Raw genomic sequence first — 26,164 nt, 5'->3', positions numbered from 1 at the left:
TAGATGGTGTGTCTCCAGGCCTCCCGATTGGAGGCCAGAGTAGACCAGTTATGGTGATCAATATGGCCAAGGCTGAGATGTTGTTTCAGGGAGTCCTTGTATCTCCTCTTCGGGGCTCCTCTCATGTGGCAGCCAGTGGCAAGTTCACCATAGAGCAAGATCTTAGGGAGGCGGTGGTCCTTCATCCTGGAGACGTGCCCTGCCCATCGCAGCTGCATTCTCAGTAACATGGCCTCAATACTTGTGACTGCTGCTTGTTCTAGAACAGATGTATTGGTCACATAATCTGACCAGTGGATGTTTAGGATTGTACGGAGGCAGCGTTGATGGAAGCGTTCTAGGAGTGACAGGTGGTGGCGGTAGATGACCCATGATTCGGAACCGTATAAGAGAGTAGACAACACTATGGCTCTGTAAACACTGATCTTGGTACTTTTCTTCAAGTGTTTATTACGCCAAACTCTTTTGTGGAGTTTTCCAAAAGCACTATATGCCTTTGCTAACCTATTGTCTATCTCTCCATCAATCTTACCATCCGAATGTTACATATATATATTTGGTAAAGAGATGCTATTTTCTTTTCCACACCTTTTCAACTGAAGCCTCTTAATTTTGAAGTTATAATTACTCAGAGGGAGGAGTCTGGTTTTCCTCCTATCCCACCCTCGTTAGCAAACATTTCCGTCTCATTAAACTGAGACACAATTATTTGCTAAAACTTTTTCAAATTCCACCAAGGAAAATAAAATTTGGAAACGCTTGCAAGCAAAAGAGAAATACATGTAAGGCTACCAGAATGACATTAAAGAATCTCTAATAGTATTAGAGCATATTTTATGCCATGCCTTTCAAATAATGAATCCCCAAATTTTCTATCACATGCAATTTCTAGCTTAGTTTTTAAATTACTGAATTAGTTAAAATATATTGCAGGACAAAAAAGCTTTTCCAATACTTACAATTAATGTAATACACAGGGAATTGCTTGGTGGTGGAGAACTGATAAAAGGAGCAGAGTTAAGTTATGCTTAAAAAGGAGGACCAATTTGACGCAAGGCAAACACTTCAGGAAGCAAAAATCTATGCAGACATTAAGAAAACCTGCAAAGGATAACACCAAACTGACTCTGGGGAAGGATTAAAAAGGAAACAGAGAAGACTGGAAACCAGTCAGAATTTCCCTTGATCTTACCATCACTCATGGGGCCAAAACCAGCTACTCAAGTAAAACTGGAATTTGAAGAAAGCAAGCATACCACTTACCAAGTTCTTCCCTAGGAAATACAAGAAATGTGTTCTCCTCATTCAGGTTTTTGTTAAAGTCTATACACAGCTCATTCATTTTTTTCTTCATTGTCTTTATTTCCTGCATTGAGTATAAACTGAACTTAGTGGAAAAACAAAAATCAAAGTTGGTAATTTCTATCCTCCACATGAATAGTATTTCACTTTTTCCAGCTAGGCTTTCTACTAGCTGACAGTAAATACCAGCAGTGAGCAAATAACACACTGCAGGTAGCATCATACTTCACTCTCCATCAGCCTCCCTTTTATGTTTCTTTTGACCCTTAGCAATATTGTTGCCAAGGAACCCTGCGTCAGGGCTATCACTCCAAAATTCCAAACCCAGAGGGGACTGGACAGATTAAACACATTCACTGAATAGTTTTATGTTCTAACATTCAATTATTTTCTTTTATTTGAAAAGCTAAATTACAATTTTCAGTGTAAAAATACCCACTGAAATAATTGAGAATGAAGGGAGTAAAAATGCATTCAACCTACTGAAAAACGCTGCTTTGGAATTGTACAGGTATGGTATGACAAAAAGAACAGAATACCCGCACAGCATAAGACCACTCCAAAACCATTTTTAAAATCTGGATATTCATCCATCTGAAACATTTTCTAATATATCTCATAACAAATTTCTATACCTTACAGTCAAGTTCAAATAAACACAGTAGTTACCAGTAGGAGAATGCATACACAAAAAAAACCCAAAAAAACAAAAAAAACAACACCTTGCCAAAGACTCCCATCAGCCAATTTTTTTCACCTAAATATAATTCAACTATTGTCTCCTAAGGAATTTCAAAATATCTTCAGAGGCATCAGTTACCCTTAAACTATGAAAATACACAGAAAACTGTTCTCGCGAACTGAAAGATGTGGACGAAGAATGATTATTTTCTACAAAGGGTAAAGTCTACTCAAGAGTCAGAAATAAAGGTTGTTACATATATATGACTCAGAATTTAAAGAGAATTATGTTGGCATCTGTAGAAGGCTAGAAGATAAGGGGCCTATGGATATGCTTGAAATACCGATACCAAGATAGCCATGGAGCCAACTAAGGACTGTTAGTAAAAACAGCCAAGGACTTTTGCTAAAAAGAACAAGATGTGGCTGGAGAAGGGGCCATATAGAATAAGGGCAGCCCTGTTCTGGGACAAACATCCTTGTTCTGTCTCCTGAAGATAAGCACAACACAGTACAGCAGAGGCACAGAAACGAGGTGGAGAACGAGACTGTAGCAGGAGGGAGATCAAGACCACCACAGACCTCCAATGCCTTACCCATTTCCAAAAAAGTCTAGAAGAATGGACTATGCATGACGACTAATTCATTCAGAAAGTGCAAAATTTATCTCTAGGGCACGGGAAACTTATCTGTACAAAGTACGCCCACCAAGCTCCAGGACTCTGGACACCTTGTCAGTTGAATTGATGCTGGAGCCCGGATTAGTGATCTCATTCTCCCCTTCTCCTTTCTCTTTCCCCTTCTCTAATTCATCTCTCTGTCTTTTCCCTTTCACTCTACCCCTTTATCCAAAACCCACTGCCATATGCTTATACTAGAGGGTCAGGGACTAATACCAATTTCCAAGCCAAGTCTGTAATTTACTAATAAAACTTTGTAAGCTTTTGTGGACTCTCTGATTTTGTCATTCCTTTCAACCACAAGCATCTACAAGTCTTGGGTGCTCCCTTCTCCTTGAGGATGGGATGCCATAGCATCTCAGATGCTGTCAATTTTACTTCATGATTTTTGAAAGTGACAATTGCTTTCATATACATGAGTAAATCCTCTCAATGAAGCCAAAGTTTTCAGAGTCACTTGTTTCCTCCCTTTAACCTACTTCAACTTTTTTTCAGGTGAAATGCTAAAATCCTGGATACATTTTACTACAGTGGTCAATAAATGAAATTAAAATAGCTGTGTCTTTGCAACAGTTATACATATTTCTGAACCGAAGTGCAGACTAACTTGTAACATTTTTTGAGAGGTCTCTTTGCTAGGAATCTTATTTAGGCATTCTCTGTAATCAGAATATATAACAAAACTCTTCCAGCTAGGCTTCTTTTACTCTCAAAGGCTAAAATGTGATGCATACCACATCTATTCACCGAGTACTACAAGTGCCTAGCAGATTAAAAACCTTAACATTTAAACACCTTAAAGTGACTGAAGTTTAAAGGATGGATGTGGAACTAAGAACAGTTAAGATCAGAGCAGTATTTCAGCAGGTCCAAAAGCATGAAGTTCAAATACACGCTTAGTACAGCTAACCAATCATAATTTTATCCCTTCAACAGTTTATAACCTTTGCTTTAGAAACAAATGGTACATATTTACATTCAGTACTTCTTTAGGAAGATGGAGTCCATTTCTTTTTCCCACTTGGACTGATTTCTCTAGATATCGCTTTGTTTCAGGCTTTACATTTTCAAGATTGCAGTTTTGCTGAAATGACAGAACAGAATACTTGAATTAACACAGTTTAAGAAACATAACAAACATTAGAAGTGTCTGAACAGAGTTGTTCTTTAGAGCACTGTCACAGTAAAAAAGGAACATGCCTTTTTAGTGTAAAGGACTTCCCCAAAACAGTTACCTTACACAATAGTATTCTTATATCAATGCAGAATGATTTTAAAGTTTTGGTTTTTTTTACCAAGTAACTCAGCACTTTTACATGCTGTCATCATGGCAAGCCCTTTTAGTTTTCACTCCAGTGCACTTCAGCTTTTTCTGTAGAGATAGTTTTCACATACACACTTCAAGAAAATCAGTGGTATAAGGTAATACTGTACCTTATAAGTCAGAGGGATTGAAAAAACTCCCAAACGATTAGATGTGTCACTGAAGGTTATCAGATGGCATAATATTTGAGCATATACATCTTTTTTTTCTGAAACAATCAAGCAGTGACAACAAATAAACAGAATCACAGAATATTCTGAGCTAGACGGGACCCACAAGGATCATCGAGTCCAAATCTTAAGTGAATGGCCCATGTAGAAATCAAACCTGCAACCTTGGTGGTGGTAGCACCATGTTTTAACCAACTGAGCTAAAAACAATATTTCTGTGTTATGCCATTACAAAGACTCTTGAATCACCATTTCATAAAGCATCAACAATAAGAGACAGGACAGTGTTTACAACAAAACGTGTATCGGTCCTGTGCAAGTCTTCCTTCAAACTGACTACAGCATAACTGTTTAACTCAGAAACTTGCTATTTTGTCCTAAATTGAAAATAATGGTGTACACCTTTTAATTTTATCTTCTCTCATCTAAAAGGAACATTAAAAAAGTTATTAAGTTGGTAAAAAGGACATATTGTATTTAAGTTCACATTCAAATACGAAGCCGTTGGAATTAGCTATGACTTGTCTTAACAACCTCTCATCCGTTTACCTACACACAAATTAATGCTTGACTAGCATCTCTGAAAAGCACGGATGTTGAAACACGCAAATTTTATGAACGAGTCACACAACTGTGTAGAGCTGTCAACTAATGACTTGTCAGTACAGAATACCTCACTTCCTTAAATAGAAAAATTAAGAGACAGGAACGTAGCTGTATTCCAAGAAAAAAAAAGTATAAATAAGAACTCTGAAACAGATTTTTGTGTCATTTAAAAATAATCTACACAATAACAGAAATATTATCTACTCCTGCCAGTGCCCTGCACATAAGATTAGAAAATTTGTGGAAATTGGTTTCTAGAACCATGAAAGAGTTTAGAATAGCTTAGTTTTGTTTTTACTCTGTGCCTAAAACTCTAATGCATATAACAGTAGTCTACATTCAAAAATTTATAAGTCTGGTGAAACAAAATGACAGTTATTTCACTTTGTGACAAACTAACTTTTCTAAAGCAATAGGTAGACTTAACTTAGTTTACTTACTGTCACAGGAATGATGAATATATTTTTCTTTTTTATATTATGTGTTTACAGGTAATTTTTATAAGAATCCATATTTTCATGGAAAGATGATCCTACTACTATAGGTCACCACACAGCTGAAGTAAACGACAATTCAACCAGGTGACTGCATGGAGTACCCCTCACTAGACCTATGATTTTTTTGCACCTAGCACCTAGATATCACTTTTGTTTGTTTGTTTTTAAATAAAAGGATGTAAATGGTAGAAATCTCTTTTTGGGAGGAAAGTAACTGAAGAAAATCATGACTCAAACCTCATATCTCCATTCTCATTCCCAGTAAATGTGTAAGGCAAGTCACACAGAATATTTCATAACACGAAGATAAAAAAAATGCTATTGCCCTACTCCCTCCAACACTTGAGTCTCCTGTTGTGTTTCTGGCAAATAACACTCTGAAATTCTGCTGCTTCACGAAGATCTTCATGCTACCAAAAGCACTACATCTAGGAGTGTCAATGCTATAATACTCAGTACAAAAATAATTCACATATTGTTTTTCCACTGGACAACCCACAATTCCAGGGTTCTTTTTTCTGACCTAAGACTAAGTGTGATAGAAATAGCACACCTTCAAAATGACAGAGGTGAAAAATGCAGACACTGCCACTATATTAACATTTATATTAGGCTAACTCCTAGACTCAAAAACAGAAAGGCTGAGGAAAAAAAATTAAGTATGCTAAACTCTACAAAAAGCCAATGCTTTTATTACAGTAACAGTTTAAGACAGAGGATTGTGAAAAGCCTCATTGAGCTATTGAGGCACTATGCTGGATCTTCCAGTCCTTCTATTGGGCCTATGGAACTGTCATGCTCCTGAAAATATCCTGCGCCCAAATCCAGCAAAGATTTTAGGTGGAAGAAGGGAATTCACAAACACTAATTTTAAGCCCTTAAAGCCAGTGAATACTGGTTCCTCCTAAAGTTAAGACAGACGAAGATTCTTTTGGGTAAAAAGAGAAGAAAAACTAAGTGTTCTTCATCTTTTTCTGGACGACTACACATTTCTGCATACACTTTAACACTAATTAGGCTTTGTGAAGTTTATCTGCATCACAGATATGCTTAAGGTAAGAATGATACACACTCAAAAAGACATCTCAGGTCTCTATGGATAAGCAAGCCTATAAACCTTCACAAGCACAGGAATCAAGAGTGCTCTGGGGCCATCTCTGAACTTTGGTCTGATCAAGATGGTCTTCATCACCTGTATTTTCTCTGATGAACAATTTCCACAATAGAAATACTAATTTTGAGTATACTACACACATGAAATGTTGGAACTCTCAAGAAGTTTTAGAATTGTTGTGTTTGATGATTTTATATACCATTTCATACTTCTTTGGGGCAACATGTTACTTCTTCCAGGAAGAAATCTTCAGGCAGAGTAAGAAACAAAACCTACCTGGAATTCCATGAACAAAGCCTGCAGCAGCTGCTTACAACAGGCTGTTTCCTGAGGGCATGTGGGTGGAGAAGACTGTCAACATTCTTAAGCATGCCTCTGCTAGTCAGCATGTGCAGATATCAGGAGTAATAAAATTTAAAATGATACTTTCACTACCAAATTCACTTTTACTCCAAGTTTCAAACCTCTAAACAAATAAGATCTGAAGCATATTCAACAACATAATTTTATGCAGGAATTTTTTCCCCTATCGTGTCAGGAAAAGAAAGAGATTGCATTATTTTAATATTTTCTCAAATTAAATACAAAACCCTCAATCATTTTTCCTCGATCAATAGTTCTTAAATAAAGCATAATCTAGAAAGAATACTAAACAGTTGTTAGCTTGTAAAAGTTTAGCCCTCATTAAGGGGAGCAAAAACATTCAGGATATCACTGTGATCAAGCAGATTTACAAGTCTCCTAGTGGACTGTGTTATAAAGAACAGAGAAGTGTGAGGGCCCTCATTCTCCTCATCTCATTTTAATCTGGCCACGGTGCAGGACTGAATTCATCTACCTGAACTATTAAATCCCCAGTGAGGCCATGAAAAACCTGATTTCATGAAAATGTTTTAATGCCTTATTTGAACTGATAAATTAATTTCAGTAGAAGTTTGAAGTCTGTTTTTCAAAGTTCTTTTTTTATGTGTTTTTTTTAATGTATTCCTGGAGCCTGACTTTTTAGCTAGGAGATTCTAACAGGAGAAGGCATTAGAAATTCAGCAAAAATTAACAAAAAATGTATGATTTGGAAATAGCAAGATTTCACCAGTCTGGCATTATTGGCAATTTCACAGTTGTGCTACGGCAAAACTGCTACTACTTTAACAGTTATTATGAAGCTGATATATGCTCAGAGGTTGCATCTCTGGAAAACTAATACTAAAACATGCTTGCATGCTGCAGTTAAGCCAAGAAAAATGTCTAAAAATACTGAAGGGAGATTTAAGCAACAATTCTAACTGTCATAAAGGCCAAATATTGCTGCAAAGGTAAATGACAGGAAAACACCAAATGAAAGAGTTAAAAAATTTTAAGGAAGTAGTAGTAGCAAGTAACAGTAATCAGTTTTCACTAACTACTGTCAGATATCCTTGTAAATTAAAAATAGACAGATTCAGAGATATTGCAGATCTGCCCTAAATGTACTTGCATATATTATACTGGATGTTGGGGAAAACCACAGCAAATAATAAATACATATCAAACCATTTAATTACTAGCCACAGAGCAGGGGAAGAAGAAAAATATCAACATAAAGCACTATATGCCAACACACAACTGAATGGGGCTATTATATACCTGTACAAACACATAAGCAACACCCAGCTAGAGGAGAACATTTGAAAGCTTCCCTGGAAAAGACAGCAAAAGAAGACAATGGTATTGGAAGGCAGTTTAATAAGGCACTGCAAGCATTATTCTGGTTCTCAGTCAACACTGCAAAAAGCACAAACAACAACTCCAAGAAGTAGGGGCTCCAGTATCTTATTAGCATTACAAGAAGGTTAAAAATTAGTGGGGTTTGAAAGGGAAGATTCACATGTAAACCACAGGAAAAAAAAATATTTTAGTTTTCATATTTGATAGCTTCCTTGTATTATCCTTAAATCAGACTTTTGGAAAATTATTACTAAATGTCACTAGATTTGAACAAAACCAAATATTCTTCCCATTTGAGCTACAAAATAATTAGTACAAATGAAGAATACAAGATACCTAAGGGTGCTCAATTAGAAGAGAAGCTAAACAGAAAAACAAAAGGGGTAGAAACTAGTTCAACAGGAAAAGCATTTTTTGACATAGTTTTATTTTCTGGTCAAAGCAACTGATGAGCAAAAGTATACAGTGTAACTGTCTATAATGAGCAGGTCAAAAGAGGTAATTTCAGAGGTCACTCCAAGTTATATGTTCTCATTAATCTTCATAACTTAAAACAACTTCTAAATTTAAAATTCTTAACTATTTCAATACAGTGTAATTTTGGACACAAATTGAAAAACAGTATAAGCCAATGTAAATACAGTGCTGTATTGCCTCTTCCTTCCCTCTTGGAATGAGTTCAGGGAGCTCAGCCAAAAGAAAACAAAATAATGCTTCTCCTGATAGGTTTCCTTCTGTTAATTTAGCTTCCAGATTAACCAGATCATTGGAAGACTAAAGATAAAATGGAGAAAAGGATACAGAGACCTTGATATGGCCTGCAAAGAGTGGAAGCACCAAGGTAGATTGTTTTCTGTTGTATAGCTGTGTGCCACTGGAAAGATTCAATTGGCATAGACAGAGAGGAAACACAGAGTGCTTTTGAAAATCACTGGGTATAAGAACAAATTTTAGATACATTTAGATACATAACAAGTTATGCAGACATCACCATGATTTACCTGTAAATAAACAATCTTCTGAAACACATCTTCTCTCATGCTCATCTCCACATCAAAATTAGAAAGCTTTTTGTCAGCTTCTGTACTTGCTAAGCGTACCTCTTTGTCAGGTGAAATGTGCTGGGGAAAATCCAACATACTTCTTTCCACTGTTTAAATAAGAAGCAATGAACACAGAAGGTTAGACATGCCTTAAGGATAAGGAACTTTCCCCCTTCTGACATTTACAGAAGACATAAGAAACAAATATCCAAAGCAACTTGATGCTTCAGATCAGGCTTGAAGCAAATTGTTATTACATATAAAGTAAAAATTAATAGGCAAAAGGACAAAACCACACACCATAGTAAAAATAAAAACATTAGAGAAGCTATCTATTACCCAAGCCTAATTATCTCATTGTCTTCCACAAAATCAACTGAAAGGTGTATAAATATGATACAAATAGTTCATCTTCCAGAAGTCATGTAAGTGAAGACTGACATTGTTTCATAGCTGGCACAGATGCTTCCATGTTAGCACTTAAAGTCAAAAGCTCTGAATCTTTCAAACATGCCCATCTGTCCTGAAGTTATTTTTATATTGTTATGAGCTCAGTGTTAAATCCCCATGTACTGCACTCTTCTGTGTTTAAGGCAAACACAGAAGATACTATGTATTCTGAACTTTTAGAAATTAGAAGCTGAGTAATATTATTTTTTTAGAATATACTTTTGAGATTAAGTAAATCCTTGCTTATTAAAGGATTAATGAGGTTGAATAGAAATCCTGAAGTAGAAATCAATTCACCTAATTAAAAATCAGTTATAATGTCTCTACCCTTTACCTCTCCAAAACTACATTTTAGAGTAACAACATTTTAGCAACACCATTTTAGCCTGATTTAAAGCTTTGTAATTTTATGTAATGTGCAGTTGTTTTATCAAGTCCTGAGATACTCTCAGCCCTTCAGAAATCTCTGGAATGCAAACATGCGCGTATGGTTCTTCTTGAAGTCCATAGGAAACTTTCTCCTCCACATCCTGCCCTCATGCCAAAATGTTCAAAAATGATAAGGTGAGTTTAGGCAGTTTCCAACTGACTTGTAAGGCCTGTTGTCATCTCTGTTTTCTGGGATAATAATTTCCAATTACTAGGGCAGGCCTTTCATGGGGAAGGAACACACTGGCTTTAAATTCTAAGGTTCTAATGGAAGTCTTGCTGTGGTAATGTTTATTATATGCCATGGGCTATTTCACAGTAAGTCATGACAATGTCACATATAGCTTTGAAGATTAGCATTAAAAACTTAAACGTGACCCATTATGGCAATAGCATGTAGTGAAAAAAGTATATTTTGGATCAACTCTTAGTGGCTATGCTGAGAAGCTGATACCCATTATTTTCCACATCAAACAAGTGTTTCCTTCTAATTTAATTTAAAGAAGAGAGTTTTACGCCTTGGTGAAAAGGCTTACAAAAATTATACCAAATACATTGGTACAATTAAAACTGAGTCTGACAGGAATTTGTCTGAATGAAGATTACTCAGTCTTTCTGCCAGCAAAAATTCCAGCCAGTTCACTGTATGTGCCTAAACTGCAATTTTAAGTAATGTGAAAGCCAGACTAATATTACAGTACCATAATTTGAGCTGCAGGCTGATCTTGTTTGCTAGTCAAAGCTTTTCCTCCAAGCCAAGGTTGCTGTTTTCAGCACTTCTGTGGCTACTGCAGATTTTTTAGAGTATTTAAAAGAACTTGACATTTATTACACTGACTGCTTGTAAGTAATGCAGCCACCATCTGACAGGTTTTTCAAAACAAAGCCACTGAAGACAGGGTTCATATTTTTCCCACTCCTCTGACTGACAATTATTAACAAATTACCTCTATAACCTGTTTTGACCATCAAACTCCATCCATACACTGACATGTCTGGATAACTCAGAACAATCTAGATGTGAGTGCATGATGAAACTCTCCCCGGATTCTACAAGGCCTTGCAAGCCATAATACAAAGGTAAGCAAGTAAAGCAGTCTTCTTTCAATAATGCATTCAAAAATTCCTTCATTCTCAACCATCACATTTTCTCCACTAGCGGTTTACCAACCTTTCCATTGCTTCATTTGACTCACTTGTCTCACATTCTGCAGTGTCTGAAAAAAAGCACTGCTTACCAGGTTTAATGTATTACACATACCAAAGGCACTGTACACTGTCCCCTGCACAGAGTTGGAAAAGAAATCCGGGGACCAATGCAGTTCTCTGCACGTGTCAAAGACATCAACAGCACAGTTTAGTCAATCCCTGTTTTTATCTCTAGAATAAAAGAGTAGAACTTTGTAGCTGATCCTGTTACATATTGCTGAGAGGTCCTGAAAGATTATGACCAGAGGACTCTTGAGAGGCCTCTACACATTCTACACAATAACAGTAGGGATCAAAATTGTAAGCAATTACTATTTTTTTCTCACTGTTTCTTTACACACAGATGGAATGCCCTATAGAAAGAATCACAAAAAATATACACTAACCTGCATATTCCACTTCTATGTCTGCCAAAGCTCGTACAGTATTTTCATGTGTTACTTCTTCAATATCAAGCATCCCGACTCTGTCATAGACATGCTTTGTCTTCCTGATAAGTTCTTCTGTTCTTGTTCTAATTTCCTCTGGTGACAGGTCCCATCTCAAAAGGTTTCGGCCTGATGCTATGTACGAAGAAGCTTTAAGCTGGCTAGTAATTTCTGTTCCTAAAGTCATCCTCAACACAAGCAGTGGCCCAATGGACCTAGAAGTATAAAATTGATCTTTTCATAGCAAGGTTCTAGTTCAAGAGATAGTGTACAGTAAACATTAAAAAACTCAGCATCAGTATATTTTTAGAAGCAAGAACAAAGTCCTTTTTAGAGCCATAGCTTGCCCAGCAAGCTGTTACTTTCATGAATTAAGTCTAATTTTAAATAAATCTGCCTTCTATCTTTTCCATTTAGGATATGACTAAGTGCAAACAGGGACAAAACCTTTGCTATTGACCAAACCATACAGATTAAGCTACTACTAACCCTTCTAAGAAAAAGAGAATTGCAGTTACTGAAACTTCACAGATAGCACTTGTATTTTTGAAGTAAGGAATAAAACCCACATATTGATTTGCAGATGATGAACAAGAAGACTGCAAAGATGCACAACATAAGACATGAAACACATCACTTGACCATGTTCATTATGGTAAATAATTTTACATTTATACAGGATGTCTGCAACATAATCAACATGGAAGGAAAACTTCTAGTTGTTACTCACTTGCAAATGTATTCCTTTAATTGTTGTGGATTTTAAATAGACGGTTTCACTCGTTTGCCAGAAGAGGCATATATGTTTACTGCTTACTGGAATTTATGTACTATTAAACCTGATTATATAAATCAACTGTATTTCAGCTTTAGCTAGGAGAATAATTTACATATGCAACCGATCTTAGTGTGCTAGGCAATCAATGGCTTTGACAGTATTAAAAAAGTGACTTGCAGCAACGAATCCAAACATGTTAAGAAGAAACTGGCTTCAGAAATACAAGCTTCTACCTTTCCACTGCAACAAACCAACACTCAACTTGGTTGTACAAAGGAGAAGGATATAGAATCAGGCAACTGACTGAAGTGGGGCTAATAGAAACCCACAGAGCCAGCAAGGTGTCCACCCAGCGACTACATCAGTAGCTCAGTTATATATGAAGTAGTTGCTGAGGAAGATAATAATTTGATGATAATTAAAAGACAGCCTGCATTCAAGGAGTAAAACTTGCTGCAGTGTTTACTATCACAGGAAGATCACAAGAGCATCACATGAGAATCTCTGCCTGTCAGAGACTTACTGTGTTCCTATTTCAGCCACATAATTAAAAAAAAATCTTATGTTGTTATGTAATATTGACAACTTAAAATTTTCAGCCATAACTAAAGAAACACACAGAGAGCTTCCTACAAAAAGAGATGCTTAATTAACACTGTTTTACATTAAGTAACTTTTTCTCTTAATGCTAGCCACTGTATCTGTATTGATTTTATTGTAAAATCTGACTGGTATGTCCATAAGTGAATGAACAGGTTCTGGCATACAGTGCAGAGAGCAAGAAGGATAGGCAATTTTTGACTGAAGGAATAACAAAGCAGAAGACTGAAATGCCAACAAACTAAAAAGGGCTGCACACATGGCTTTTGTTTGAAGGGAAGACATTTTGTTAAAAAAGGGAATTTCTGTAGAAATAGCTTAGCCAAAATTATTTTTATGCAAGACAAAACCAAAAGACAACATTTCTATCTACACTTTAAGTTGAAATTTTATTTTCCTTATTTTTCAAATCCTTCCATAGCAATGTAGGCAAGTTGTTTACTCTTCCCTTCTCCTGGGAGAAAGAAACATCAGTGTCCAGAAATACTGATGATTTCACTTAGAAAGTGAAGTCTGAACACAGAACATTTGTTCCACCTCTGTTCTTTCTCTCTGATACCAACTGACTTCTGGCATTAATGCCTTAGTAGCTTCTCCACTGGACTACTGACATTTGGAATCTCAGAAGTCTACAATAAATGAAGCTGTTCTCATGAAAGCAAAAGGTTAAGTATTAGCATGCTCAGAACGCATTAGTTTCCATCTCCAAAACCCACGGAACTCTACCTTAAATCTACAAATCCATTAAAAAACACTACTTCATTAAGTCACAAACAGATTCCCACTGGACTGCCCTATGTCTAGTTTTTCACACATTGCTAGCACAGCCCTAGTACAGCCTCTTGGAAGCTGAAGGGGAACCTCCTCAAAAATAGTTCAAGGCTCTGAATTCTATCCCACACCACCCATCCCAAAGAACATCAGGAAAAATACACTGTGTTCCGAATTAAGGTCAAAATAAAAGAGTTAAAGGAAAACAACAGCCTGAACAACACAAAAGTATGCTAAAGTGCAAGATATTAAACAGATGCTCTTTTTTAAAGGGAACCTACGGCTTTCTGTCATTCAGTATCTTCACCTAGATGCGTGGAAAACAGAGCCCTGTTGTCAATGACCAATTACATATTATTGAAACCAAACACTATAACAGGCACAGGACCAACAGATTGCATTAATTGCAGCCTGTCCAACTAGATTAATTAATAATTAAAGTTGGACTGAGTTCATAAACTTGAGTGCAGGATCCCTAATTACTGCACAGCACTATTTTTAAATTTGACTTAAAATTGATTTTTTTAGTATATTGTCTAGTTGCATTGAGACATACACATATAAATTTGACAGCTGTATAAATTATCGCCATAAATCCCAACAAGTTTTTGTCTGCCTGTTGGAAACAAGAAAACACAGACCAGCCCAGTTTTGAAATGCAAATACCTTGTCTCCTGCTGATAGGATGAAGCAGTCATTTATGTATATTATTTTTAATAATAATAGGCAGTACAAACTCAGAAAGACCTCCAAGTTTTTCTAACTGGCCAAATGACAATGGGTCTTCAAAAACTGTAACATAACATCTCATATAACACCAGTCACTACATGTCATGCTTCAAATAACCTTTTACACACATGTTGGTACTGGCTACCAGTCAATCAGATGTCCTTGTACTAAAGACCAAATTAACTGACATCAGATTAATGGAAACAGCGTGCAAGTATATATATATATATATGCACAGGTGAAATTTTGGCCATTTCTTTCACAGATTAGTATTTTGAATTATTTATCCATATAAAACTATAAAGAAATAAATTCCCAAAACTTCGTGTACCATACTGCAATAAAATTGATAATTTACTAACTTTACCTTATTTGTTCAAGAAAGAAACAAATAAACAATGCCAAGATTAAATTCTATAAATAGACTACAAAGAAACAAGAAAGAAGAATATAACTATAGTAGTAGGATGTTCAAAAACGCTCTGCAGTTACATTTGTCATGTTATTAGAGAGAAAATACTAAATTGTATCACTGAGGGAATCTTTAACTTCCCAGATATAAAATGGAAAATAAATTCTATTAATAATGGTAGGAACCAGATGGTTTTCTTCAAATACTGAACGAAGAGGACGGAATTATTATTTTAGGCTTGCTTTTGGTAAACAGCAGTAACAGTAGGGAAGAGTCAACTAATGCTTAGACTGAGAAATCAGAAGTTGACTCAGTTTAAATTAGATGGAAGGATGTGTGCCTTGCATTGACTGCTCCTAATGCCTGAACTGTCAAGTTCAAACTGTTTCAGCTATGATGCTCAATTTTCTGTGGTGCAGTGTAGAGCACTAGATAGATGTAAACAAGTCTGGGTTAAGGATAAGGTTCATGTCCAGCAACAGTATTTCCTTAAGACATTCTTCTGTCAGTGTTCCACCCTCTGTTGCTCATTTGTGTCCTTGTACACCACTCTGTCAATGGCAGCAGCATAACTGTTGTTAGGGTCATACTTTGAAAAGATTCAAGACAGCATACAGGTGAAAATAGAGCGGACCAAAAAAATTCAGGGGGGACAGCTTTTTTTGTGCTAATCAGTCCCATCACCTCTTTGATGTATGACTTCAAAACAACTGTGTTGGGCTAAATGAAAGCTACAAAGTGTCAGTAGCCACTTAAGCCTGCACTAGTGCTAGAAGCACATACGAAATGCATGAACTTAGTCTAGCAAAAAGAGTCTCCAGATGATTGCTCTCATTAAGCATATACGATGTAAATGTCCAGAAGTTTAAAGAGCTATTGATGCTAAAAGACAATACTGACATAAGAACAAATTAGAATAAATTGGTCAAGAATACATGTAAGCTGGAATTGCAAGACATTTGTAAGCATCAGGGCAGTGAGATTCTGAAACAGATGCCAAATAAGCACCAGCAAGTGAAAACATCTCTATTTATAACATGGTGCTTGACCAATTAATAAAATGCATAATGTTACTTGGTTACCTAAGATAGCACGAGACTAGATCATCCTAAATGCCCTTCCAGCCCCTATGTTCCTCTGAGGTCCTTCAAAATTAATGTCATGGCTGGGCTTCGCAAACTAAGATTTGAGAAGGCTTTATCCACGTTTGTTACAGGCATGTTGGTGACTTATGAGGCCAACACGTGACAGACATATTCGATTGCAGAAAGCACAACAGAAAGACTCCTTAGATGGTGTATTCTGCAAGACACGGTTCTTTCTGCGTTGTCTTTTCTCCTCGAGAGTGATCCTGCGTGTGTTCTCAAAGGCATCCGCAGCGTTATAGATGGTGTGTCTCCAGGCCTCCCGATTGGAGGCCAGAGTAGACCAGTTATGGTGATCAATATGGCCAAGGCTGAGATGTTGTTTCAGGGAGTCCTTGTATCTTTTCTTCGGGGCTCCTCTCTTGTGGCAGCCAGTGGCAAGCTCACCATAAAGCAAGATCTTAGGGAGGCGGTGGTCCTTCATCCTGGAGACGTGCCCTGCCCATCGCAGCTGTGTTCTCATCAGCATGGCCTCAATACTTGTGACTGCTGCTTGCTCAAGAACAGATGTATTGGTCACATAATCTGACCAGGGGATGTTTAGGATTGTACAGAGACAGTGTTGATGGAAGCGTTCTAGGAGACGCAGGTGGTGGCGGTAGACGACCCATGATTTGGAACCATACAGGAGAGTAGACAGCACAATGGCTCTGTAAACACTGATCTTGGTGCTTTTCTTCAAGTGTTTATTACGCCAAACTTTTTTGTGGAGTTTTCCAAAAGCACTATATGCCTTTGCCAACCTCTTGTCTATCTCTCCTTCAATCTTACCATCTGAGGAGATGAGGCTGCCTAGGTAATTAAACTGCTGGACTGATTTGAGCTCTGATTGGCCAATGGTGATATGGGGATGATGGGGGACTTCCTGAGGTGCAGGTTGATGGAGGACCTCTGTCTTCTTTAAGCTGACTTCCAGCCCAAAGAGCTCAGCAGCATCTGCAAAGCAGGATGTTAAACGCTGCAGGGCTGCTTCTGTGTGGGCAACAAGGGCGGCGTCATCAGCATAAAGCAGCTCCCAGACAAGATGGTTTAGGGTCTTTGTGTGGGCCTTCAGACGCCTTAGATTGAATAGACTTCCATCAGTACAGTACTGAATGTAGATACCGTCCTGATCATCGAGGTCTGCTGTGGCCCTTTGGAGCATCATGCTGAAAAAGATTGTGAATAGGGTAGGAGCGAGAATGCAGCCTTGTTTCACACCATTCTTAATTAAAAAGGGCTCAGAAAGTGTGTTGCTATACCTGACTTGGCCGTGCTGATCCTCCTGAAGTGAGATGATCATTTTAAGGAACTTGGGGGGACAACCTAAACGTTCCAAAATCTGCCACAGACCTTTTCTGCTCACAGCATCAAAAGCCTTGGTGAGGTCGACAAAGGTTACATAAAGACCTTTGTTCTGTTCCCTACACTTCTCTTGCAGTTGTCTGAGAACAAATACCATGTCTGTGGTGCTTCTGTTGGCTCTGAAACCACACTGACTTTCAGGTAGGATCCCTTCTGCTATAGTGGGTATTATTCTGTTCAAGAGTGTTCTTGCCAGGATTTTGCCAGCAATGGAGAGCAGAGTAATACCACGGTAATTTGAGCAGTCAGATTTAATACCTTTCTTCTTATACAAAGTGATGATGACTGCATCTCGAAGGTCTGATGGTAGTTCACCTAGTTCCCAACAGCATACCACAAACTCGTGAAATTTGGCATGGAGTGCAAGGCCCCCATGTTTCCAGACTTCGGGTGGAATTCCATCAACCCCTGCTGCCTTGCCAATTTTCACCTGCTGTATGGCCTTGAGGGTTTCTCCTAAAGTGGGGGCAGTATCCAATTCATACTTTACTGGTTGTTGTGCGATGGACTGAATGACTGTGTCTTGGACCACACGGTTGGTACTGAAAAGAGTCTGAAAGTGTTCAGACCAAGGATTCAGAATGGAGGTTTTATCTGTTAGAAGTGTTTGGCCATCAGTGCTGAGTAGAGGGCTTTGACTTGGTATGTAGGCCTGTATGCTACTTTCAAGGCTTCATAGAAACCTTCATATCACCCATATCTGCGCATAATTGAGTTTTTTCAGCTAGATCGATCCACCACTTGTTCTGGATGTCACGGAGTTTCTGCTGGAGCTTGCTGCACGCGAGACGAAAGGCTGTTTGTCTTGCGCCTTTATTTATATTGCATTTTTATAATAAATAAGTATATGGCCTCTGCAACTCACACTGGCCGTTTTCTGAGGTGAATACTATGGCATCTAATAATGTCACTGGAATGACATACAGGGTAGACTATATATTATGTATTTGCATATATATATTATGCATTTGTGCACTGCTTCATCCACTTATGAGAACATTGGGAAGAAAGGCACACAAAGTTTGGTTTGGACTTTTAGCTAAAACAAAGAGTATAACAGAGGCAGCTGTTTTCACAAATTATAGTATTAATCTACCAATCCCAAAAGCAGTAAGAATGGTATTTTTTACAAAAGCAGAGTAAGTTGAATAACACTGAAAAACTTAGTAGCTACTTCTAAAAGAGGTTTTTAAAGAACAAAGCAAAGCCTCTAAGTTACAGACTGCGATCTGCACAATGTCAGGTAATTTCTTTTACCAACAAATCTACAATTTGATTACTTGATGCCTCTGGAAAACATAAATTTGATTTGATTTTAGAAAGGGGAAGAACTTTAAAATACTCTATTGAAGCAATACAAACAATGCAATTGAATTTACAGACTTGATTTTTAACTTGTGTAGAATCTTAAATATATTAAACATTTATATAAGTCTGGTTTTGCTTACAAACATTTTCCGACTGAAATATGCCAAGTAAGCTTTTTTTGGCATGTTCCATTAACACTACTAAAATAAAACACAAAAGCCACGATCTGTGAAGAAGCATCAGTGAGGGGCAGCACCAGTTTTAAAAAATACAAACACAAAAACCTGCAAGTTTGTCCACAACATGCTCCTACTAATGATAATCACTGTATAATATGGTCAAGATTAAGCCTGCTGTCTCATTTAACCAATGGACATCCAAGACTCTGTAATGGCACTTTCAGTTTTCAAATTAATCTTCACCTAAATAGTATTAGTTACAATGACAAGTATAATTTTACAGAGTAATGTGAACAAATGAACAAACATATTTCTGAGAAAAATATATACAGACAAATTTATTGTACTTGCAAACAGATGTGACAGTTCCATGTAGCCAGACAAAAATCAGAGGACATCGGTCTCATGTAGGAGGGAAAACTATATTCTCTGCTGACAAAACACCTGAGACAACAGCTTCAGAAATGAAGTGGGAGCCAAGATTGTAATAAGAGAGAGAGAGAGAGAGAGAGAGAGAGAGAGAGAGAAAGCCATACCTTCAGGGGACATACCTATGGATACCTGCTCTTACTAACACAATGAACACCTCTTTCAACTAGTAACTTATGGTATGAAATATGTTGCCAGTTTAAAATTAAGAACATCATTTTGGTCTTTTTGTCCTTTTAAACAGTGTATCTTAAATAACACTTCCATGTCTTACAGGCTGCAGGAGAGCCAGTACTGCTTGCTGGAAACCAGCACCGTGCATGTGAAGATTGTATTCTCCCCTACAGGCAATCAACATCCACGGGGGCTCAATGTTTTCACTCCACCTAGCGGCCTCACCAAAAAAAAACCCCAAAACAATAAAACACTAGACACGCCCTACTAAAGCAATAGAAAAGATGACACTTTGCCTCAGGACAAATTATTTAGTACTTGAATAATATGCCACATGTTGGCATTTCCCTGAAAGTCAGACTGAAGTGCTACCAAACATATATAAATGACAGCAGACAGAGATGGTTTAAACAAAGCTTTTTAACAGTCAAGCCTCACATGAAATGGAATATTTTTTTAAAATTTAAATTAAGAAGTTAAAAAACACTTTAAAAAACAAACCACAATGGGCATTCAACAGCATCTAATATAATGTACGCTATAGTTGGTCTAGGTTCTCAGGATGGATTTTAAGAAAAATTTAACAGGCTAAAATATTTGTATTATTTAGAAATTAATTCTTGCTTGCATTTTAAATCTGTCTCCATATTGTTTCAATTTTGACTCAAAGTTTCAGATAATAAGTAACCGTATATCTTACAGTAAAGCAAGGACAAAATTAACCAAAGCAAGCAGAGAACTGGGTAAACCAAGGCAAAAACAAGAACAGAAGGAAAAAAAAAAGTCCAAGTCAGAACCAGCAATGTACAGTTAAATGGCTCAAAGCATTATTTTAACTGAGCCAAAGGCATGAAACTAGTGTCCTACAATACAAGTCATCACTTTTTCCTGCTGGACAAACGCCTTTGAAGTCTTCCTTCCCCTTTGCTTCTCAGCCCTTTCATCTGTTTGGCTCTTGACATGTATGCAATAGTGAATACATGCCTTGGATTCCTGGGCCATTTTCCTTGGAAAAGTACTTGACTCTGTGTCAAGTGAGTGTATTTGGCACAGACATATCTCATCACAGCAAAAGGATAGCAGGTTTAGTACTTCCTAATTTAAAGGTCTATAACTGCCATCAGAAACTGATTTTTTTTTAAGCAGCAATTAAAGAAACAGAAGAAAATCTAGCACCTTTTAACACTAAATCTTAATTTTGTCACACCATTTAGAAAAAAGAATTATCTACAACTTAGTTCACTGTACACTCTACATTAACTATACTTTTAATCTCTTCAGATAAAAATGAGCAAGTTAAAAAATCTGCAAGTTATGCAAACATCTTCAAATCTTTATTGATATATGCATTACCCTCATGACCTCACTATCCGGCAAGAAATGCCTATTGGTTTCTCCAACAGAATTAACACAAACAGAAAACTAACTGAAAAAGGTGCTCTGTAGCAGCTAATAATCCAGACCTTAAGTGGGAACTCACACAAGTGCGTAACATAATACAACTTACATATATTTTCTCCCCTTCCCCTTGTTCCCTCTGACAGTCTTTATACAACGAAATCTGGAAACTGGTCTGATTAATTTTCATATGAGAAGGTGCTTTCAACACAGTACTCTGCAGTGGAACACATAGGAATTCAGGATACAGTTTCAGCAGTGTCTGATCTCTAAAATTATGTTATCCATGGTTCTAAGGGAAAAAAAACAACAACAACAAAACCCAAATCAAACAAAAAAATCCAAAAACCAACCAACCAACCAAAATCGAACAACAAAAATCCACAAAAAAAGCCCAAACCAAAAAGCCATACCCAAAAAAAGAAAAAAACCCCAAACCCAAAATTACTACTACCAGTACACCAGGCTTCACACTCATTCTGTGAACTGAATGCATTCTGTGTCACAGTAAACCTCAATCATAGCAACTTCCTTGAAGGATCTTAGGAATGAATTTGACTTAACACCTGCATGCAGACAATAATTGTACTACAGTTAGTCTGAAGCTGAAGGCATTCATTAGGGTTGTCTTATTATCTGGTTCTACTATCAGGTAAACTGTGGAAACACAGTAGGAAAAAAATTGCTTTTAAGGCTGTACAGCTCCTTCAGGTGCTGCTGCATAAACATATATTTCCATGATGCCAGCAATAAACAGCAGGTAAAGTGCATGCTGTTTAGTGCAAACACTGCACACTTACTCCCAGGATAGTTCAGTACTTGAATGCAATCAGCTAATGTACGAGAAACACATTGTTGACTCCACTGGAAAATGAAGTGGTGCTGCAGGACAGAGAAAACTACTGAGGGTTTGTAAACACAAAAGGTTTTTGATTTACATCTACTGTTAATCAGTTCAGCCTACCATGGAGATACACTTTGATTTCACATTGATCTTAAGTCTCACAGTCAAAGCAATGAGAAATGTTCTCCTGCCATCACCAGTTAGTTGGAAAATTCTGTCTTCATAGCGGATAATGACCTAATCTCACTCACTCACCATTTTAAACCAGTGATCTTCTTGGGAGACAGTGCCTTATGTTCATTTCATTGTTTGCAAAATCCCAAACAGCCTGCTCAACACCACAAATTAGGAACACAAATGAAGCCTGCTTTCTTCTCTGGCTTTTGAGTGAACAGTGATTTAATAACACTGAGTGCTTCCCAGGATAGCTACAGGTTATGTGAAAGGCTACATGTTCCAGCATGGTAAGTATGGCAAGAACTTTGTTCATTTAACATTCTACTGTAGAAATAAAAAGGGTCTCTGTTAAAGACAGAGCTTCTCTTAGAGATGGTATGAATAACAGAAATGCTGTAACATATTTTGCTCAGAAACAAGTAAAATTACCACTGTCCTCACCTTGCCTTCCCTAATCAAAACACAGATAGCCTGTACTAAAAAACAGCCTCCTCTACAGGAGAAAATTTAGACTCACAAATCTATTGGAATTCTTTGAAGGAGTCACAATTGACAGAGATCAGAAACTGCTGCTGTGAGATGAGAAGGGAGATCCTGTTACAGAAAACTGGCTAAAAGCTAGGCTGTTAAAAATGGCTGCTCATTGCTCTGAATGGATTTAGGTGACAGTGGAACCTTGCAGGGTTCCATGTTGGGGGTTTTGTACTTTTTCACATATTTATACCTCATCTACAAAAAGCTGGGATGAATGAAATGACAAAACTTACTGATGATAATTTACTTAGGACAATGTAGTGTACTAAAGGCAGCCACAAAAAGATGAAAAACAATGTCACAATATAGAAAAGTTTAAAACCATTAACAAAGTGAATTTTAGCATTAGTAAATATGAAATAATGCACACTTTGGATCCAGTCACTCTGGAGACATAACAGTTTAACAAAAACATTAACAAGGAGGCATCTGCAAAGAACAAAATGATAGGATTTAGTAGAGGTGGAACACAACAAAACGCAAAAATTCATTATACCACATGTGTTTCTGATCCTCTCAACAGATAAACTCTCATGTCTTCTGTTCTCCTACCTGCCAAAACCTTTATCTGTTCTACCAAGTCATAATGACTGAGAAACAATTACCTGCAGTGAGCAATATATTCCATTCAAAGAACAACTAGACTGGGATTCTTCAGAGCAGACAAAAAATAAAATAAAATAAAATAAAATAAGCAGAGAAAAAAACGCAATAGAGGAAGTACTTCAGAGATTTATATGATAACAAAGAGACAGATGGAGAGAATGGCCAGGAATAAATTTTTTTCCTGTCACTTCCAACATAACTGAGTAAGAGATCAAACACAGTTTTAGGAGGTAGTTTCAATATAAAAAGGTATTACTAGATAAATTTTTGTACAAGAGATCATACAGGAGAACTGGTTTTGTGTTAGGAGTCCGCAATTCCTAGACTGTTCTGAAAAGATTGTATTGAATGTTCATCATATCTTCTATGCTTTCTGAGTTACCTGATCCCAACTCCTACAAAGAAAGCTTGGACCTTTGAACTAACCCAAACTATTTAAAAGAAATCTTTCTAAGCCAGGTATTTCTTCCTTTATAGAATGATAGAACAGATATGTTCTCAAAAGACATTAACTACACTGCTTAGTGAGGTCCAACTGGTTCTTTATGGGTCAAATTTAGTTCACAAAATGTTTCTGGGCTCAATACATTTGCCTGAGCCAATCCAGGAAATAATTTCTTTCTGCCAACTCTGTCTAATAGAAAAATTGCTCTTTTGTAGCCTGCTGTGGTTAGAAAAGTGGCAGCTGTTGCTTTTGACCACAGGAAAAATTGCTGCTGCAATACACAGAAGAGGTTGTGCAGTCCATGGATCACACGAAAAGGGAAAAATGCTCCAAGTGTCCTGTCCGGTCTTTGCCATTGCTGAAGTGCTGGACCTGATACTTCAATCAAAGCACAGAGACACGCTATGACAATAAGTATGAAATATGAAAACTACGATAAAAGTTCTTCCTATTTCTTTGCCCTCTGATGTCACTTCTTTTTCTGCTTCTTCCCAGCCTCTGTTTCTCGTTGATTTTCTTCCTCATCAAGAAAAATGCCAGTGTTCAGAGTTTCTTTACAGTGATGGAAATCTAAAATTAAATCTTAAATATAAATTCTAGTTTTTCCAGAATCCACGTACATGTATTTTCCAATTCAAAACCGGATTTTGACATTTTCAAAGCAACGCTCCAGAATTCAAAAATCCTAGACAATGATTTTAGGACACTGAAATTATTTAAAACAGTGTATCTATTTTTATCCAGATTTTTTTTTTCCATTTCTAGGAAGATCCTCATAAAGTAAACAGACTACTGGCTTACTTAAGTAATCTAGACTGGCTTTACCCATCTATTTTATTGAACTGAATATGAATCTTTGAATCTTTTGGATTCGAATAGGAAAAATATTTAATTGGGAAAAGCCTCCTTCCCAAAATCTGTCTATTTTAAACAAAAGAATCAAACCTTAACATTATTTTATTTAATGTAAGGCATGATACTTGAAACTTGCTAAGAACTGTCATGTTTATCTCACATTAAGGTGCTTTTGGGAAAAATAGAAGCTGAGAACCTTTGCTATTCAACATTTCTGTGACCAATTCCTTAACTTTTGAAAGTTACAAAGTCACTATTACTCATTCAAGAATACTCTCTTCTTTGAAACAATTATTTGGGCAAACTGAAATAATGACTTGGAGAAAAAAATCACAATTAACAAAGTGCAGCAACCACTCCCCACTATACTTATTTCTACTTAAAAAGGAGGTATCTTCAATGTCCAAATGCAAACCGCGAACAGAGATAGACCTTTTAATTTTTATCTAAAGACAAAAAACTTCCATACTCCTTTTCCTTGCCTTGCCTTCTTTTGATGGAAAAATCTGTAGGGTAAACAAAGACAGTCACAAAATATGGAAAACAGTGAAAATGACTATACAAAAAAAGGAATGTAAACCTGTATTAGGAAAAGAATATAGATGTGCACTTTATTCAGCACCAGAAAATAGGTCAATCAATTTTCAACAGCAGAAGCCTTATAAAAAGAAAATATTCTGGATCTTACTTTCTATCTGCTAACACCCCTCAATCCTCATTTGATGTGAACAAAGGCTGTGAAATAGAACAAAACCAGTACATTTTATGCAGTAAGTACACAACTATCATTTCTCAAAAGTCCTCACAAGGTAACTATCTTTTTCATTTTACACTCAAATTCAGCTTCATTCTCATTACCACAACATATTCTCACTGTGACCCTCACACTATTTCCATTTTTCCTTTCAAATCTGGTCTTTTGGAGAAATTGAGAGGCGAGTGTAAAAGCAATGATGCTCATTTCTCTGGTCCATCTAGAACTGACTACAAGCCTTCTTCCACGCTGCTTTTCTGGGGTCCATTTAGTGCTCGTGTTCATTACAGAGAAAATAAGTAATGCCCTATTTTAAAGCCTTTCGATAGTATACTGGTACTCATCTCACCCTTCATACAACGTGTAATAGTGATACCCCTTTCTGTAGAGCTACTATGAACACACTGTCAGTCTCTCTTCACACACACCTTGCTGCAGTCCCGCTGCTACAGTCTTCTCCTTCACTCCATTGTCTTCTTGCCCATTTCTCCCGCAGTACGTGTGCCACTCAGTGCAAGGATTACCAGGCGGACACCTCGTCTCGCCCGCCCTGCCCACCTGGAAGCCCTTCAGGACGGAGCTCATGCCAGCGAGGGCGGACTGCGGGAAACGCGCCAGGAGCTGAGGCAATGAACCCCACAGGTTTCCTGCCCCATTGTGTGTGTGCCCGTCCGCCCTCAGCGCGCCCCGCCCGCTCCGCTGCGGCTTCTCGCGGCCCGGGGGTCAGGCCCAGTTCCCAGGCCCGGCTCCTCGGGCGAGGGCTAGGGCTCTCCCGTCAGCCGCGGGAAGGTCCATGCTCCCATGGATTTCAGTCCGGCCAGGCGACCCCCACCCACTCCGGAGACCGCCCCCGTCCCGGGTCCCGCGGCACCACCCTCCCTGCGCCCCTACCTGCGAACCGCGCCCGCGCAAAGACACAGCATGGGCAGGGCGGCACGGTGGGCGGCGGGGGAGGAGGACACGGGGAAGGCGGATTCGAGGAGGAGGGGAAGAGGAGCAGAGGAGGAGAAGCAGAGGAGCAGAGGAGGAGAAGCAGAGGAAGAG

General features: G+C 37.7%; 1 protein-coding gene across 6 annotated transcripts in view; it reads right to left on the bottom strand.

Annotated features, from left to right (window-relative positions):
• Positions 1-26,162, bottom strand: part of NLN (neurolysin) — a 56,426-nt gene extending 30,264 nt beyond the window's left edge. For 5 of the 6 annotated variants that reach the window (XM_027634990.1, XM_027634996.1, XM_027634994.1 and 2 more), the window contains exons 1-5: positions 26,012-26,162; positions 11,596-11,852; positions 9,080-9,228; positions 3,640-3,747; positions 1,264-1,366 (exon numbers count right to left, since the gene is read on the bottom strand). In XM_027634990.1, coding sequence (XP_027490791.1) covers positions 1,264-1,366; positions 3,640-3,747; positions 9,080-9,228; positions 11,596-11,852; positions 26,012-26,043 — 649 coding nt within the window. In that variant the 5' untranslated portion in view covers positions 26,044-26,162. Of the gene's footprint in view, positions 1-1,263; positions 1,367-3,639; positions 3,748-9,079; positions 9,229-11,595; positions 11,853-25,548; positions 25,721-26,011 lie in introns of those variants that run through there. The other variant, XM_027634993.1, reaches the window with a different exon arrangement.
• Between the last annotated feature and the right edge of the window lie 2 nt (positions 26,163-26,164).

The sequence above is a fragment of the Corapipo altera genome, unplaced genomic scaffold (genome assembly GCF_003945725.1).
Source record: "Corapipo altera isolate COAL_440 unplaced genomic scaffold, ASM394572v1 61411, whole genome shotgun sequence".
Taxonomy (NCBI): Eukaryota; Metazoa; Chordata; class Aves; order Passeriformes; family Pipridae; genus Corapipo; species Corapipo altera.
This window is presented reverse-complemented; position numbering and strand designations above follow the sequence as displayed.